The 15435-nt window shown below is 40.4% G+C and overlaps 1 protein-coding gene across 1 annotated transcript in view; it reads right to left on the bottom strand.

The window, feature by feature from the left end:
- Positions 1–1484: 1484 nt before the first annotated feature.
- Positions 1485–15435, bottom strand: part of LOC145407395 (uncharacterized) — a 110326-nt gene continuing 96375 nt past the window's right edge. Inside the window, exons 12-14 of the mRNA XM_080278332.1 lie at positions 2477–2606; positions 1912–1962; positions 1485–1667 (exon numbers count right to left, since the gene is read on the bottom strand). Coding sequence (XP_080134458.1) covers positions 1485–1667; positions 1912–1962; positions 2477–2606 — 364 coding nt within the window. The remainder of the gene's footprint in view (positions 1668–1911; positions 1963–2476; positions 2607–15435) is intronic.

The raw sequence follows: 15435 nt of genomic DNA on the forward strand, positions 1-15435 counted from the left end.
GATGAATGTAGTGATGCAGGCCATGTGGGTGAAGGTGGTGATGATGGTATATGGGTGGAAATTTCCACCTGATGCTGCTCTTATGCCTGACGGCTCAGCCTGCAGCATTTTCTACTCCCACCAGCCTCCTTCCTTTCTTCACTCTCTACCTCCCCCAATCACTTTCTCCACTGTGCGTATATCACCCTCTGCAGGATCATCAACTACATCTGACCCTTCATCATCTGAAAAGGCTGATGACTGTGCAGACAAAATACTGGAGCACAGTGGAGAATTCATGGTCACTCTCCTCCTCTGATACGTATTTTTCCATATTCAGCATCGATATATTTGTTTCCTTAGAAGAGGAGTCACTTTCTCCACTCACAATCGGCGATAATGGTATATCTAACTCCCTCACTATCGCACTATCACTAAGGCCTTTCCTCCTAGGGCCATCGGACTTCATTGGTGTTGAAGTCGGTGGGCGCGAGTGGTCATGCATGGGTCCAGACACAGGAATATGGATTTGCATAGGTCTATCCATCACAAAGATATGCAGGCAACTGCAGCGTGACTGGGATGCTTGTCAAAGGGTTGCCAGGGGGTGTGGGTGGTGGAAATAATCAGCTGAATATTCAAACAATGGCACGAATTACCAGATCAAGTATACATGACCTCCGGATGGCCCCAGGAGGACCAGTATACATGTCACCCGGACGGGATGGGCTAGACTGCAATTTAATCAATCTCAGGCATCTTCAAACACAAACAAAGATTAAAGTGGCTCATATCCTAGAGGTAGAATACACTGATGACTCTGCTGTCCTTGCACTTACCCTAGAAGCCCTAAAACTGTGTCTTACCATTGTCACCAACATAAGCCATGCATTGGGACTCCGAGTTAAAGTTAATAGAACAGAAACAATATCTCAGAGAAACAATCCAGGAAAGCCTCTTGCATATCCAATACATAGCGAAAATGTAAAACAAATGGGAAATTTTACCGACCTTGCAAGTGTGCTCATAGATAAACATAACATTCAGAAAGAAGTTCTTGCAAGAATCAACGATGCCTCAGCCTCATTTGAATGTCTCAGATCCAGAGTCTTTGAAAACCCTAACTTGAGAATCGGATGAGGGTATCAGTGTATATGGCTATATGCCTCTCCATTCTCATATAAGATGCTGAATCTTGGACTATCTACCGATGTCACATGAAACAGATTGAGTCGTTTCCCATACGATGCTTACAGTGCATCAAAGAACTCACATGGGAGGATAAATTCCTTCTTTCACAAATTCTCCAGTTGGCAAAGTCAACAAGTATAGAAACCATGCTTATTAAAATGTGGCTGAGATGGGTCGGACACATGTTACAGACATCTGAGCACCTCCTTCCCCACCAGGTTCTATATGGCCAACTCTTTGTAGCACACTTCAACCCAGTGGGAGAGAAGAGATATATTGATCAAATAATGATGACTCTGAAGAAATGCAGAATCTTACCACGGGATCTTGAAGACAATCCCTCTGACAGAGAACAATGGTGAGCCCTCTGTGGCAAAGGAGCCATTCATCTCAATGAAGCTCTGAACGTGACCAGAGAAGAGTGTAACAATCAAGGTACACCCTCCCTCAAAAGTATCAGCCCCTTGGGGTACGATGGTTGTGAAAATGACCAAGTTCTGCAGACACACACATGAATCTTTAAATCTAATGCCTCATAACATATACCATTCAGTATGTGATTTTTTTGGGGTGAAGGGGGTGCAATTTCAAGTTCTAACAATACCAAAGTTAATACTTTCACTTATAATCACAGAATGCCATATATATAATGTTCCATCCACGTTTCAGAATGATATGTGCCGTTAGAGGCCTGATTACTTTGGGAGGGTGTGCAACCAAAACAGAGTTCTTCCAGCAAACCTGGACTTGAAATGCCGAGTGTTTGGCAAAGTCTGTGGATCCCCAATTGGTCTGCAAAGTCACACACATTGTCACCAGAGACAGTGAAAAATACTTTATCAATGGGTATAGCAGTCATCGTCTTCTGTAGCAGAAGGACAGCTCTAAGTGTGTGTGTGTGTGTGTGTGTGTGTGTGTGTGTGTGTGTGTCTGTGTGTGTGTGTGTGTGTGTGTGTGTGTGTGTGTGTGTGTGTGTTTTAGCAAGACAGGCAAACAGATAGACAGGAGAGAGACAGTGAGTTTAAATTAGGCAGTACAGGGAAAACTGCGCATCATGTAAGTCTATTTCCCTTTTGATATGTTTTAAGATACTGATCTTCAATCCATGAAAAAGTGTGTATAATTTCATATATTTATCTTCCAACACCTTTCTCCGATATCTGTAGTACTCTAGAAACAATAGGTAATAATATTTAACCCCCTGCAGTTTGTAACTGTGCATATGACATTACCAGAAAAAAATGCATAGTACTACAAGAAGACCTCCGTTAGTGACATGGCTGAATGCAGTCATTATTTTACGTACCCATAAGTTACTGAGTGAGAGGACGGCAGTGACAGTGATGACCCTAGGAGTGTTGAGGCACGAGGTGGTGTTCGGCAGAGAATACCTCTGCCATTTGTCAAATAGACCAAACTCCACGACACCCTCAGCCCTGTCGAACAATTTAGCCTCATCATTATCACAGCATCATTATAATGGTCATCAATGATTGTTATTAAATTTATTACTGACAGTGCTCTCCATCATAATCAGCAACACCATAATCAACGTTGTCATTACAAATTCTTGATTACGGTGATGTAAAGTGAATTTTATTTTTATTACTGTCAGACCATTATACGCTGCACAGGCAAAATATTTAACAGTGAGGGTGATTGGTGACGTTTTCATCTGACCCTTTGAATTCGAAACGGTTCTCATAAGGAGAATGAAACGGTTTGAAGTTGGCAAGAGTAAAATTAAAATATTGTATGGAAATGAAATAGTTTAAGCAAGTGATTCTCACCCTGGGGAGTCCAACCCTCCCCCCCCCTCCAAAGGAGTTGGGAACATTACCCAAGAGGAACACAAGGACTTACAGGAATAAAAGCCAAAGCATTCGCCATCGTATGTGTACCGCCCACCATCACTAAAAAAAAATAAAAAAATGATCAGTAATACTCTGGCAATTGCAGGCATATCATCACACCTTTGCCAAAATCGAAAACAAATCTTGGGTTTTGTTGTTTACTCCTAGTAAGTGAAATATCACACTACCATTCAGATACCTGAAGTCAAGGGAATTAAGATGGTAAAGGCCACTGAGTATAACAGGCCATTGAGGAATTTCTGACAGTTACCCCTTAAACAGCCATTCTCTTCATTCAGGGCATAACAGAAAATGGTGAATAACGGCAAACTAAATGAAAAAGATGGATGGTATTTTCTACCAAAATCCTATGGCAGTCGGAGGCATATCATCACATCTTCTTCACAATTATTAACAAACAAACCATTCATCCCAGGATACTGCCCACAGAGTGTGGATACAATTTGCCCACTTGAATTTGAGATATTCTGGGAACAGCCAGACACATACACAGACACACACATGCAGGCAATTATAGTACCAGTAAACCGCACTTTATGAGCATGTGATGAGCAAGCAAGCGTTTGTACGTACACGTATAATCATAATACCATCTTGGTGTAAACTTTCAACATTTTTGGCAGGGTAGTTGAACAATAGCAGAAGAATAACTGTGCAAAAATGTTTCCCTTCTCACGATCTCTCTTACGTTTTCTCTATGGTTGTGCATATAGCGAAGCACCATACCATTTATCTCACATGCAGTGTTCAGTTCTCTGCTCCTGACTTGCCATATGGGTGAACTGCTTTGGTAAATTCTTGACTATTGATCGAATGATAAAACCCAGATATGGGTCGGTTACCCTTGCTGATATCATCCCCTGAACACAGAAAATATGTTCGTGTAAAATTATGAGCATAATATCCGATATGTAATTATTAAAAATCATGTTACAACAGGAAATCTTTTAAAAATCGATTTCATAGAGAAGCATGTCAATTGAAGGCTTCGGTACATTCCTTTAGAAAGCTACGATTCCAGGGGGTTACTTTGGTCTAACGAATGAATATATACCTAAAAACAAAATTTACTGAATGTTTATACAACCTGCTGAAAGAATCTCTTCTCTACCTAAGGAAAAAAGTGTCATGTTCACCGGGCCGGATCGTGTCAGGCCACTCATTTCTCAACTGAACATACAGTAAACATGGCTTCACTACGCTTGCTCGGTTCGCTTGCTGCGCTCGCTCCCCCGTAAATATCTCGTAAAAGTCAACTGTGTGTGTGTGTGTGTGTGTGTGTGTGTGTGTGTCTCACAATGAACCATTGATTTATATTTAGTATTCATACTGTCCCTGCTGCATCCTTCAAAGCACATTGTTCTCGGCACCCAATTAATATTTTTCCATTTTCTGTCTGTCGCCTGGTTAGCTTGCTGCTGCTGCTGCTCTCTTTCTCATATGGTCGTTTCGAGAGATAATTAACCTGCTCCATCCTGACTGATTTTCCACCACTGACTCCCCCCAGTCCCAACCAATTTTGGAAAAAAAAAATTTTTGGCTCAAACCTCCGCTTTTGGTGAGAAACATCGAAAATTCATAGAGAAATCGCTCACCTGAGAATTACAATACTCGATACAGGTAGCAGTACTCCTTACCCTACTGGGTTTTCTATCAGGCTGCCTCCAAAGAAAATGAGTTCTATGGGAGGGTAACTATTCCAAACCACTCATAAACGGTATTTATTTATTTATTTGGTACGAATTTATATGTAGTACGAGAGTATATTGGTTTTCAAACAGTAATATTGGCAATATAAGCATTGTTTCACTCACTAACACATCAACATACCTGAACTTTTTTGGCGACATTACCTGATCACCATTTCTGACTGTTTCTTCCTCTAATGCTACGTAAACTTTGTCCTCCACATTGTCATCGATTGAGGAACCACTCTGACCCTGAATATCTTTATTGGCCAGGTCACTGGTAACAGGTGAATTGTTGAGACAATGGCGTGCAGGGGAGGAGGTCATGCGGGGTAAGACATTGTTCTTGCCTGGCATCTTGTAGAGGAAGGTGTCCCGTGTATAGATACCAAAAATCACGTGAGAAAATTGAAAATTGTGCAAATTATGAACCTTGCAATTTTGCGACGTACTAGTATGTTGATGGGTCTAGCAGTGACAAAATGTTGCGACATACTCATACGTCGATGGGACACCTCGGGTTAAAGACTACACCACAAAAAATCTTAAATTGCAAGATGGACTTCACCCCTAGTTGAAATACAGATGTAATTCATTCCTTTCCCCAATATCCCCATAGAGGAAGATAGTGGATTGTAGGAAAAGGGCTAATTCAGCTTCTCTTCACCTGGGTTAATGTTCAGTTGAACCTATAATAATAGTAACTATAGAAAAAGTTTTTAGAGTCAGATGATGTCAGGTAGTGGGTGAAGAAAGGGATGGCGTGGATATGTGTATTAAGGCTGAGGGGAAAGCAACATGAAAAAGGTGGAATAATCGCCTGTTTAACCCATCACGTCCGGGGGTTGTTTTCACCATCCAAACCACCAGCGGGTGTTTTTCTTAAAAATCACCATTATTTAAACCATAATTTCTCAGCTAAAACTATAATATAATATTGTAGTATAATATAATACTAAAATATTATGCTATATTCATAATAATAATATAATATCAATAATACTATAAAACACTAGATCATGTATACTGTACATGCCACCCGGATGTCCCCAGGTCGTCATGTACATATGCCACCCAGACGGGGTGGGTTAAGCCGGGGCCGGATTAATGGCAGGGCTCACAGGGACATGGCCCTGGAAAGCATGCTTTCCAGGGTCCCTGTGCTGACTCAACGATTACAATAAATTGTGCTATTTGACTCTTCTGCCCTAGAATAGCTTAATAACATTCATCAATTAACAGTCATATTGATGATTAAGTTTATGAAAAATTAAGTATTTATATGAAAATATATGTAAGTAAACAATGAGTAAACTGTACTAAACATGATTGGCAGCTTGGTGAGCCACCAGCTGCAAAGTCCTCTACCTACCTGGTACCTGCGCCTGGTAGCAGTTGACTGTTATCACCTGTAACTTACACTCAGCTACCTAGGCTGAAAAAGGTATGGGCTATGGCCTACAATACCGTGTGTTTATTAGTACCTGTCCTCATCTTTTGACTTTTTGTTCTTCCTTGATTATTAGTATACAACATCTTTAGGCCATGTGTCAGCAAATTTCAATTCATATTTTGCATTGCACTGATTATCTAGATGGTGACTAGGTGTCAGTTACTAGAATACTGCTTGTACTGTAGGTGTACGGGCAGTCTTTGTGTAGAATACTAGAGCCATGATGAGGCGTGAATGTGACTGAGGAAGAAAATATCAGTCTGGTGCAGGCAAACAGGTGAAAAGCATCGAAACTGAAAGTGATTGGAATTAGATCTGTAAAATCACAAGTTGACAGTTGGGTTCTCTCACAGTGAAGATGATAACAATGAAGTCGAGAGGGAAAGCAAATCTATAACTTCAGTACCTCCTATTATTGTCCCTGTTGCTGCTTCTAGAATTGCTGTTTCCGAACTTAGCGGGATGAAGACTCAAATTATTCTACTTCAGAATGTGGTCCAGAAGATGACCAGTGAAACAAAAATGATGAAAAAGACATTGCCCTTTGGCCAGAAGAACTAACTGAGGAGTTCAGAAGCTACAGGATCGAGAAAGCAGTGCAGAATGTCATAATGTAGAGAGTGACTACATTAATTCTGCTGTCCGTGAAGGAAATAAAACTCATCATTGAATTTAAAAAAAAAAAAAAAATTGTTTAGCCGAAAACACATATTATCTGGAGAAGAAATCGACCTCAGCTGGCTTTGCTATTCTGAAGAGACCCGTTGTCTCTTCAGTGAAAATTGCAGAAGAAGCGCCGGAAATTCTACAAACGAACAAAATTCTGATCTCTGTCATGGTCAGTCATTCGACAGTGCCAGTAACATGTCTGGAAAATACTTTGGCACCTAGATGGACATAAAAAGTCACTGTGAATTTTCTGAGTTCATTCCTTGCATGGCTTATTCTCTGGACCTCGTTGGGATGTGAGCTGCTGAATGCTGCATGGCTGCTATGACTATGTTTTGTATGATTCAGCATCTCTATGTTTATCTCGTTGAAGTTAAACTATCTTTGACGAAAACACAGAGATGCTCTGAAACACATGCCACTTGTCAAAAGCTTGTCAGATAACCTTGGTCAGCCCGAGCGGAAGCTGTAGAAGCAGTGAACAACGGGCACCAGCAGAATATCATGGTACGAGACAATTCAACAATAGATGAACATCTAAATGCAGAGGCTAGATGTGAGGCATCTGCTATTTTGAAGGAACTGGAAAAACTAGAGATGCTGATCTACTAGTAACATGGCAGAAAATTCTAAATGGGTTCAGTGCGACAAGTCAGCAGTTACAAAAGTCAAGCCACGATCTGAAAACAGCAGTGAAACTACTCGAGTCACTGAAATAGTTCGTACTGGATCTGTAGGAACAGTTCAACAACTATGAACAGATTGCTATTGAAAAATGTAGTCATAGTGAGTATGAAGATAATCGACAACATGTTTGAAGGAGGAAGCGACGTCACGATGAAGTAGACAGCACAGATGACACTCAGTTACCACCTAGAAAGTGATTCAGAACCACATCCTACATACTCATCACTGATCAGCTAACGTCACTAGGAGATCGCCTCAAAGTTTATGAAACACTGCAGCAACAATTTGCTTTCTTGTCAGAGACAATGACCATGCGGACAGAAAAAGTTTCTGGACTCTGCTGCCGACCTTGTCATCTGCTATCCAAATGACCTGGAATGGAACCTCGTCTGGTTTCAGAATTTGTAAATTTTCAGGCATTTCTCAAGACGATGCGGACAGAATATTCTGAAAAATGGATTAAAACGAGTATGTTTTCCACAATACACACGTGTGTTATGGCGGCAGCATTCACCAATGTGGAGATGGCTCTACGTGTTTACCTGTCAATGTCTGTGGTGAACTGCACTGGCGAAAGTTCGTTCTCGAAACTCGAAAAGGACCAAGAACTCTCTGCATACTACCATTGGACAAAATCGATTGGGATCACTGGCTGTACTGAGTGTAGACCACGAACTATTCAAACGAGTCAACAAACGAGAAGTATTTGAGAACTTTGCGTGCTTCAAAGGCTGGAGAAAAATAATTGTTTTCTGTATGTATAATTATGCAGTCAAGTTTGTGATTATTTTTTCTATACCATTAATTCATCTCACAGCAGTGTAATATACTAATATATTTTAAAAATGTGTTTTCAGAAATGAGTGTTTTGTCATGCATAAACTGTTGTTTTGCCTTTGCCAATCCAAGTTAGGTGCATTTATATGTCGATAATGAGTGTAAAATTGACCCAATGTGCTAAGGTACTGACGGGGCACCACATACTTCTAGGTCCCAGGGCCCCATAACATGTAAATCCAGCCCAGGTTTAACCCGCCCCGTCCCGGCCACTTTTCGACCACTGGTACCCCCCAATCCCGGGCAATTTTCGACTTTTTTTTTTTTTGCTAAAACTTTCGCTTTTGGTGAGAAACATCGAAAATTCATAGAGAAATCGCTCACCTGAGGTTTAAAATACTCATTACAGGTAGGAGAGCCTCCTTACCTTACTGGGTTTTCTATCAGGCTGGCACCAAAGAAAACGAGTTCTATGGGAGGATAACTATTTCACACCACTCATAAACGGTATTTATTTATTTACTGTTACGAATTTATATGTAGTACAAGAGTATATTGGTTTTCAAGCAGTAATATAGGCATTATAAGCATTGGTTCACTCACTAATACCTGACCTTTTTTTGCCACATTACCTGATCATCATTTCTAACTGTTTCTTCCTCTAATGCTATGTAAAGTTTGTCCTCCACATTGTCATTGATTGGGGAATCACTCTGGCCCTGAATTTCGTACCGTGGCATGACATGGCTATACTGGCCAGGTCACTGGTAACAGGTGAATTGCTGAGAAAAGGGCATGCAGGGGGGGGGAGGAGGTCATGCTGGGTAAGGCATTGTCTCTGCCTGGCATCTTGTTGAGGAAGGTGTCCCGTGTATACGTACCAAAAATGACTTGCGAAAATTGAAAATTGTGGAAATTATGAACCTCGCAATTGCAGGACGTTGAAGTACGTCCTCGGGATTAGCTGTGACAAAACGTGAGGACGTGGAAGTACATCCTCGGGACGGCGTGGGTTAAGCTTTACCTCACTGTACAATATGAAATTGTTAGCCTCCAGATATAACAGGAAAGAGAATCAGAAATGCAGGAAAACCATCATCAGAGAGCCTTTAGAAATGGACATGAGATCCAGTACAATATCAGTGGTGTCTTCGTAATTTCCTGATCCATTCCTCAAGCGGTACCATTCATACTTTATGGCTTTACCAGATTATGAACTTCTTCAGTTCAGTAAAATTCTCTTCAGTCCATTTTTGCTACATCCAGCCTCTCTCTCTCTCTCTCTCTCTCTCTCTCTCTCTCTCTCTCTCTCTCTCTCCAGTTTGAGATAAATCTCTCATGTTTTGGGAGTTAAATGAACCAACACGTTGTCACCTAATTAAATAAGTTAGTTCCTAAAAAAAAAAGTGAATATTTCGGACACTCGTAGGCCGTATTGAGCCAGTAACTCAAATGACTCAGGGTTCTTGATTTCACATGAAAGTGACTTGTTCAAATGGAGGAGTTAAACCCATTTATACATATTAAATTTGTGTTTATTAAGAAAAAAAATACACATGGATAAATCTGGGAAAGGTCCAAATCTAGAGGAGAATGTTGCATTTTTTATGTATACTTATTTTCGATCTGTGGCTTAACCCCTAACCGCCAGGTGTCGGTCAGAACTGTCAGAAAATTGTGGGCAAGGTGGCGCCGGATTTCGGTAGGAACTGCACTTGTTTTCCCGACACAGTTTGAAGTGGCCACCTCTTTATCTCGTCACCAAAAGCTCGAGGGAGACTCCCACCAGCTCGCCCAACCATACCTCAGTCGTCTCTGTTACTCTGCCAGGTGTAGGACGATCATTACTTAATCTTTCTTGTCCGATTTCGTTCCCGCCTCAAGTGGACTTTTGCCTCATCCACCCTTGACAAGCCTCTTTCCAAGGATACTAGGAAAGGATTCAGTTATAGTGCCATAGGGCGTGCCTTGGAAACCACTGTGTCTAGTTTATCTAGTAATGGAGAAGTTATCATGTTGACAGCAAAGTCATAGTCTAGGCTGTGGCCAGACACACGAACACTTCCTGTTTTCACAGCAAAAATTAGTCCTCTTCCTCTCGTCATTAGTCAAAAATGCAGTGACCTAGAGACAAGGTGATACTTTCATTCACAAGAAGAGTTGCTGAGTAATATGGTCTTTATTTCCCTAACTGCTCTAGTTTCTGGGATATTAAGGTTAGAAGTAAATCTATTATATGTTTTTATTTTTTTCTATACTGAGGAGAGGGGCAAGCAGATTTTATCCCGGAGTCCATGAGTTAGACGGTAACTTTAGAAGAGACAGTTTTCTTCACGTTCATCATGATGTTGGTCAGTTGAAATACTGGGAGCTCTCATCACATATCAGGGATGTGGGATAGAATATCGCAACTTTTTCCACATAATTGACAATGCCAAAAGGAGAGGAATGGCAAATTAGCATTATAGGTGGCCAACGAGCTGTAACAAGGCCTTCATTCGTCTAAATTGTTCTTAACCAGGACTCAAAGACCCAGAAACCCATTCTTATATTTTTCTTCTGCTACCAGATGATTATTATTAAGCTTGGGAGTGAATTTTCGAAATGGAGAGGGTAGGTTTTGTCTCCCATCAACTTCTTCAGTGAAAGGTGTTTCCTAACGTCAATAAATCGACATTTGGTAGTAGTAATCAAGCAGATGTGTAGTTTCTTCCTGAGTATTCAGAGAAAACATGGAAACTACATTCCCAAGCATGTGATATATATGCCAATTTCTCTGAAGTCCATGTGTTCACAATCTCCTATTTCTTATCATTTTTATATTTCCTAGGGGTCTGACTCCCGCAAGCCTCCCATATATTGCATTACTGATGAGAGTCCATTGTACACACAGCAAAAACACTATCGTTACAGAGGGGTCCGATGTGTTTCATACTGAACAACCTGGCTGTCTCGCTAGGGTTGGTAAGCCTGACAGTGGGTGAGTTGCCAAATAGGACGAGGTAGAAATATGCATGGGAGAAGCAATGGATATAGCTTATAATAAATATGGAACAAACACACGCAGGGATACCAACGGAGGAGGCTGTTATCAAAAACCTTCATTCGTGTGTCATTTTATATAGCGCAGAAGGTGTAACGATAGTTTTTTTTTGTTGTGTGTACATCATGTACTATGATATTAAAGGCATATCCGCCCTCCTTTCATTATTCAAGAGTATGTTAAAATCAGTGAAGGGGGGACTGCCCCCACCCTTAAAAATCATGGTTGGAGAAGTTTATATAGTAGACCCTCGGAATAACCAGATGAACTAAACTGAGAAGTTTATTCACCTGTTCAGACCTTTCTCCTATTTCAGAGAGTGTTTATTTTGAGGATGGAGCTTATTACTCGAGAATAGCTGGGAGCGATCACGCTCCAAAGTATCGCATTAAGAGAGTCCATTGTGCAACTTGCACTAAGATAAAAAAAAAAAAAAAACATATCTGCTCTCCAGGCAGTCCTTGAGATGTTTCCTGGCATACCTTACACATTACCTGGCATTCCTCAAACGTCTCCTGGCGTTCCTAATTTACCTAGCTGTTCCTGCTTGTTGTGAGAACTGTCAGTAAATTTAGTGACCTGTGATAATGCTCTGCTAGTGTATTGTAGTGACCTGTGATTGTGTTGTGCTAGTGTGTTGTAGTCACCTGTGATAGTGTTGTACTAGTGACCTGTAATAGTTCTGTGCTGATGTGTTGTAGTGACCTGTGATAGTGTTGTGGTAGCGTGTTCTAGTCATTGTTGTTCTAGTATTTCTGTGCATGATGGCTTCCTCTACGGAGAGATTTGTCCCTGCTGCAAGTTTTGAGAAGGACTACCTTGAGTTAAAGGAGGAACTCAAATTAAAACGGGAGGTACAGGTTCTCAGGCAGAAAAGTCACAAATGAGGGACTTGTTGGAGCTGTTGGAGGAAAGAGAGAAAAATGTTGAAGAGTGGACCCTTAAGAAACAAGTGAAGACAAAAACCACAAATGCATTCTACATGTTACGTGACGAATGTGAAGGGAGGGCAGAGAGAGAAGGAGAGGAGAAGGAAGGCAAGAGTACTTCCTGTAGGAATCCTGAGATCAAGAGAGGTGAGAATAATGTTGTCATTGTTGGAGACTCCCAGGTAAGGTACCTAAATAGAGCGGTGTATACTCCACTCACTAAACATGTGTGTCTTCCAGGGGCCATTAGGAAAAATTTCAAATATCATGAAGTTTGGTGGAGACAAACCCACTGTCTGCATCAGTGTAGAAGGCAACGATATTGGTAGCTTAAGAGTGGGGTACTGTGGCAGCAGTACAAAGGATATGTTGGAGAAGGTTAGGAAGAGAGAAGGAACCCCTGCATCACTCGGTGTTTTGCCTAGGAGGGGGGTTGGGATGGAATGTTTGAGTAGGACGATAAGTTTTAATTGCCACCTTGAGAGATATTGCAAAGTTAATGCAATACCTTTCATAGACAGCTGGAACTGGTTTTATGAATGGAGTGCCATGTATAGTTGGTATGGTACTCAGCAGGCAGGGAGTTACTGTTTTAGCTAGAATGATTGATAAGATTTTTTTTTTTTTTTTTTTGTGGTTGAAACTTAGAAGTACAGGAAGTTGTAACGACTCCACTCTGAAATCATCATCAGGTTTGGTTAGATGCAACGAGACTTGAAAAAATAAGAAAAACAGTTTAACTATTAGTGTAGATACATCAACTCAGGCACCTCAAAATGAGAAAGTGATGATAAAGGACTTACATACGATGACAGAGAAGTGATAAGTGATGTACAAAAAAACTGTTATGTTAGTAAAGAGTTTCCCAGTTATTAACAAAAACAAAAAGAAAGTAAATACCAAAGTGGAGGTATAAATACTCGCAATTACTACACAAACAACAAGAGTTTATGTAATAAAATGGATGAAGTAAGGGCTTTATTTTATACAGAGAAAACAGACATTGACGTTATTAGTGAAATGGATGAATACAGACACTCGAGAATTTCTAGCAGAATATCAGATAAAAGGCTGTAATATTATTCTGTCAAACCGTTTGGGAAGAAAGAGGGGTGGGGTAGCTATTTATGTAAAGGATTCATTAAACTGTTACAAAAAAGTGGTATGAAAGAAAATAGGGACATGGAAAGTGTCTGGGTTGAAATTAATAACAACAGTGAGAAATTAGTCTAGGAGCTACTTACAGTTCTCCAAAATTAAGTAATGCAGATAGTAAATACTGCTGGGAGGAAATTAGGAAAGCGTCACAGTCCACCTTAGTAATAATGGTACGGGATCTTAACCTGCCAAGGATAGATTGGCGAAATCAGACAGGGGATGCAGAGTCATAGGAATTTCTAGAGGTACAAGATAATTTCCTTTATCAATAGATCAGGGAGGCCAGCAGGGGTAATCTGATATACTATAACAGTGTGTGTGTGTGTGTGTGTGTGTGTGTGTGTGTGTGTGTGTGTGTGTGTGTGTGTGTGTGTGTTTTGGGCAGCCGAAACTACACATTCAAATCGCACCAAAATTGGCACAAAAACCGCAAAAAATTCGCTGATGTGAGAAAACTTGGTCCCATCACGGTTGACAAACTTTTACTATATTTAATGAGCGATCACATTTTGACCAAAAAACGCTGCTTCCGAAGCCTGGCATAGGATCTCTGTAGAATTTTTTGACCAGAGGTAGAACTAAAATAAACTGGGTTCCATTCCCGAAGCTGCAAATAACACGATCAGTTGGTTAGCTGCAAAAAATCCCAGTGACAACGTTACATTAGAATAGCACATAAAAGCGAGAGCCCTCCAGAGGAGCAGCCCGAAGGGCCCAGGAGCACTTATAATATACTAGATTTGGTTTCATGTAAAAAAGAAATCATTAGTGGTATAGAAGTTTATGGACGACTTGATAATAGCGATCATGAAGAAATTAAGTTCAAATTTATTTGGAATGTCTGTTCTACCGAAAACCCCTCAGCCGTTCCTAGTTTTTGTCTAGGAGATTGTCCAAAGTGTCTAATAATGGCAAATGGAATTTATCGTTGAAAAATTTAAAGTACTTAACGTAGGCAAGACCATCAGAGATACTAAATACCTAAATAACAAAGAAATTAGTAAATCAGACTGCGAGAGAGATCTACGAGGTATGGTTAGTAAAGACCTCAAATCATGGCAAGAGAGTATTAACACGAAAATTTTATCAAATTGGGTCTAGGATTTTTTTTCGCGAACTGTGAGCAATAGGACACCTAAAGTAATATTACAACTTTATCTAGCATTAGTAAGGCCACATTTAAAGTATGCCAAGCAATTTTGGTGTCCGTTCTATACAATGGATATGAATTCCTTAGAAAAGGTACAGAGATGAAAAAAAAAAAAAAAAACACACGACGTTCGAAACCTTTCATATGAAGACAAAGACGACTAAATCTGCACTCTTTAGCAAGGTGTAGAGTAAGGGGAGACATAATTGAGGTGTTTGAGTGGATGAAGGGAGCAAGTACGGGATATATTAACAAGGCACTTTAAGTAAGCGTACAGGATAGAACTAGAAGTAGTGGTTTCAAACAAGACAAATTATGTTATAGTAGGGAAATAGGTAAAAACTGGTTTGGCAATAGAGTAGCAGACGAATGGAATAAGCTACCAAGTAGTGTAGTTGCTACCCCATCCATTAAGAGTTTCAAGCGTAGTCTAGATAAGCATATGACAAATAAGGAGATGGTATAAAATTCAGTAATTCTCATAACCAGTACAACTCACTCTTTTTCCTCTTCAGGTGACATGATACTCTCTTTTTCTCCTTTCATACTTTCCCATAAAATATCCGCTCCAGAATTTCTATACTGCATGGCGTCCTTTCTGACTTTTTCTTGACGGGTTTAGCTGGAGGGTTTGGAGGGCGGGGGAGAGCCTTCTTCTTTGCTATCCTTATCTCATTCTACAAGTTCAGTTACTCTTCTAGGAACTGTCTAGCATGGGCCAACCAGCCTACTGCCGTTATCATCCCTTCTTACGTTCCTACGTGTATGTACTTCCGGGAAAAAAAAAAAAAAAAAAAAAAAAAAACGGTGATGGGGGCAGACCCCCATAAAAGTAAT

The sequence above is a fragment of the Coenobita brevimanus genome, chromosome 8 (assembly GCF_032717465.1).
Source record: "Coenobita brevimanus isolate Jiangsu-jjx chromosome 8, ASM3271746v2, whole genome shotgun sequence".
In the NCBI taxonomy this organism is placed as follows: Eukaryota; Metazoa; Arthropoda; class Malacostraca; order Decapoda; family Coenobitidae; genus Coenobita; species Coenobita brevimanus.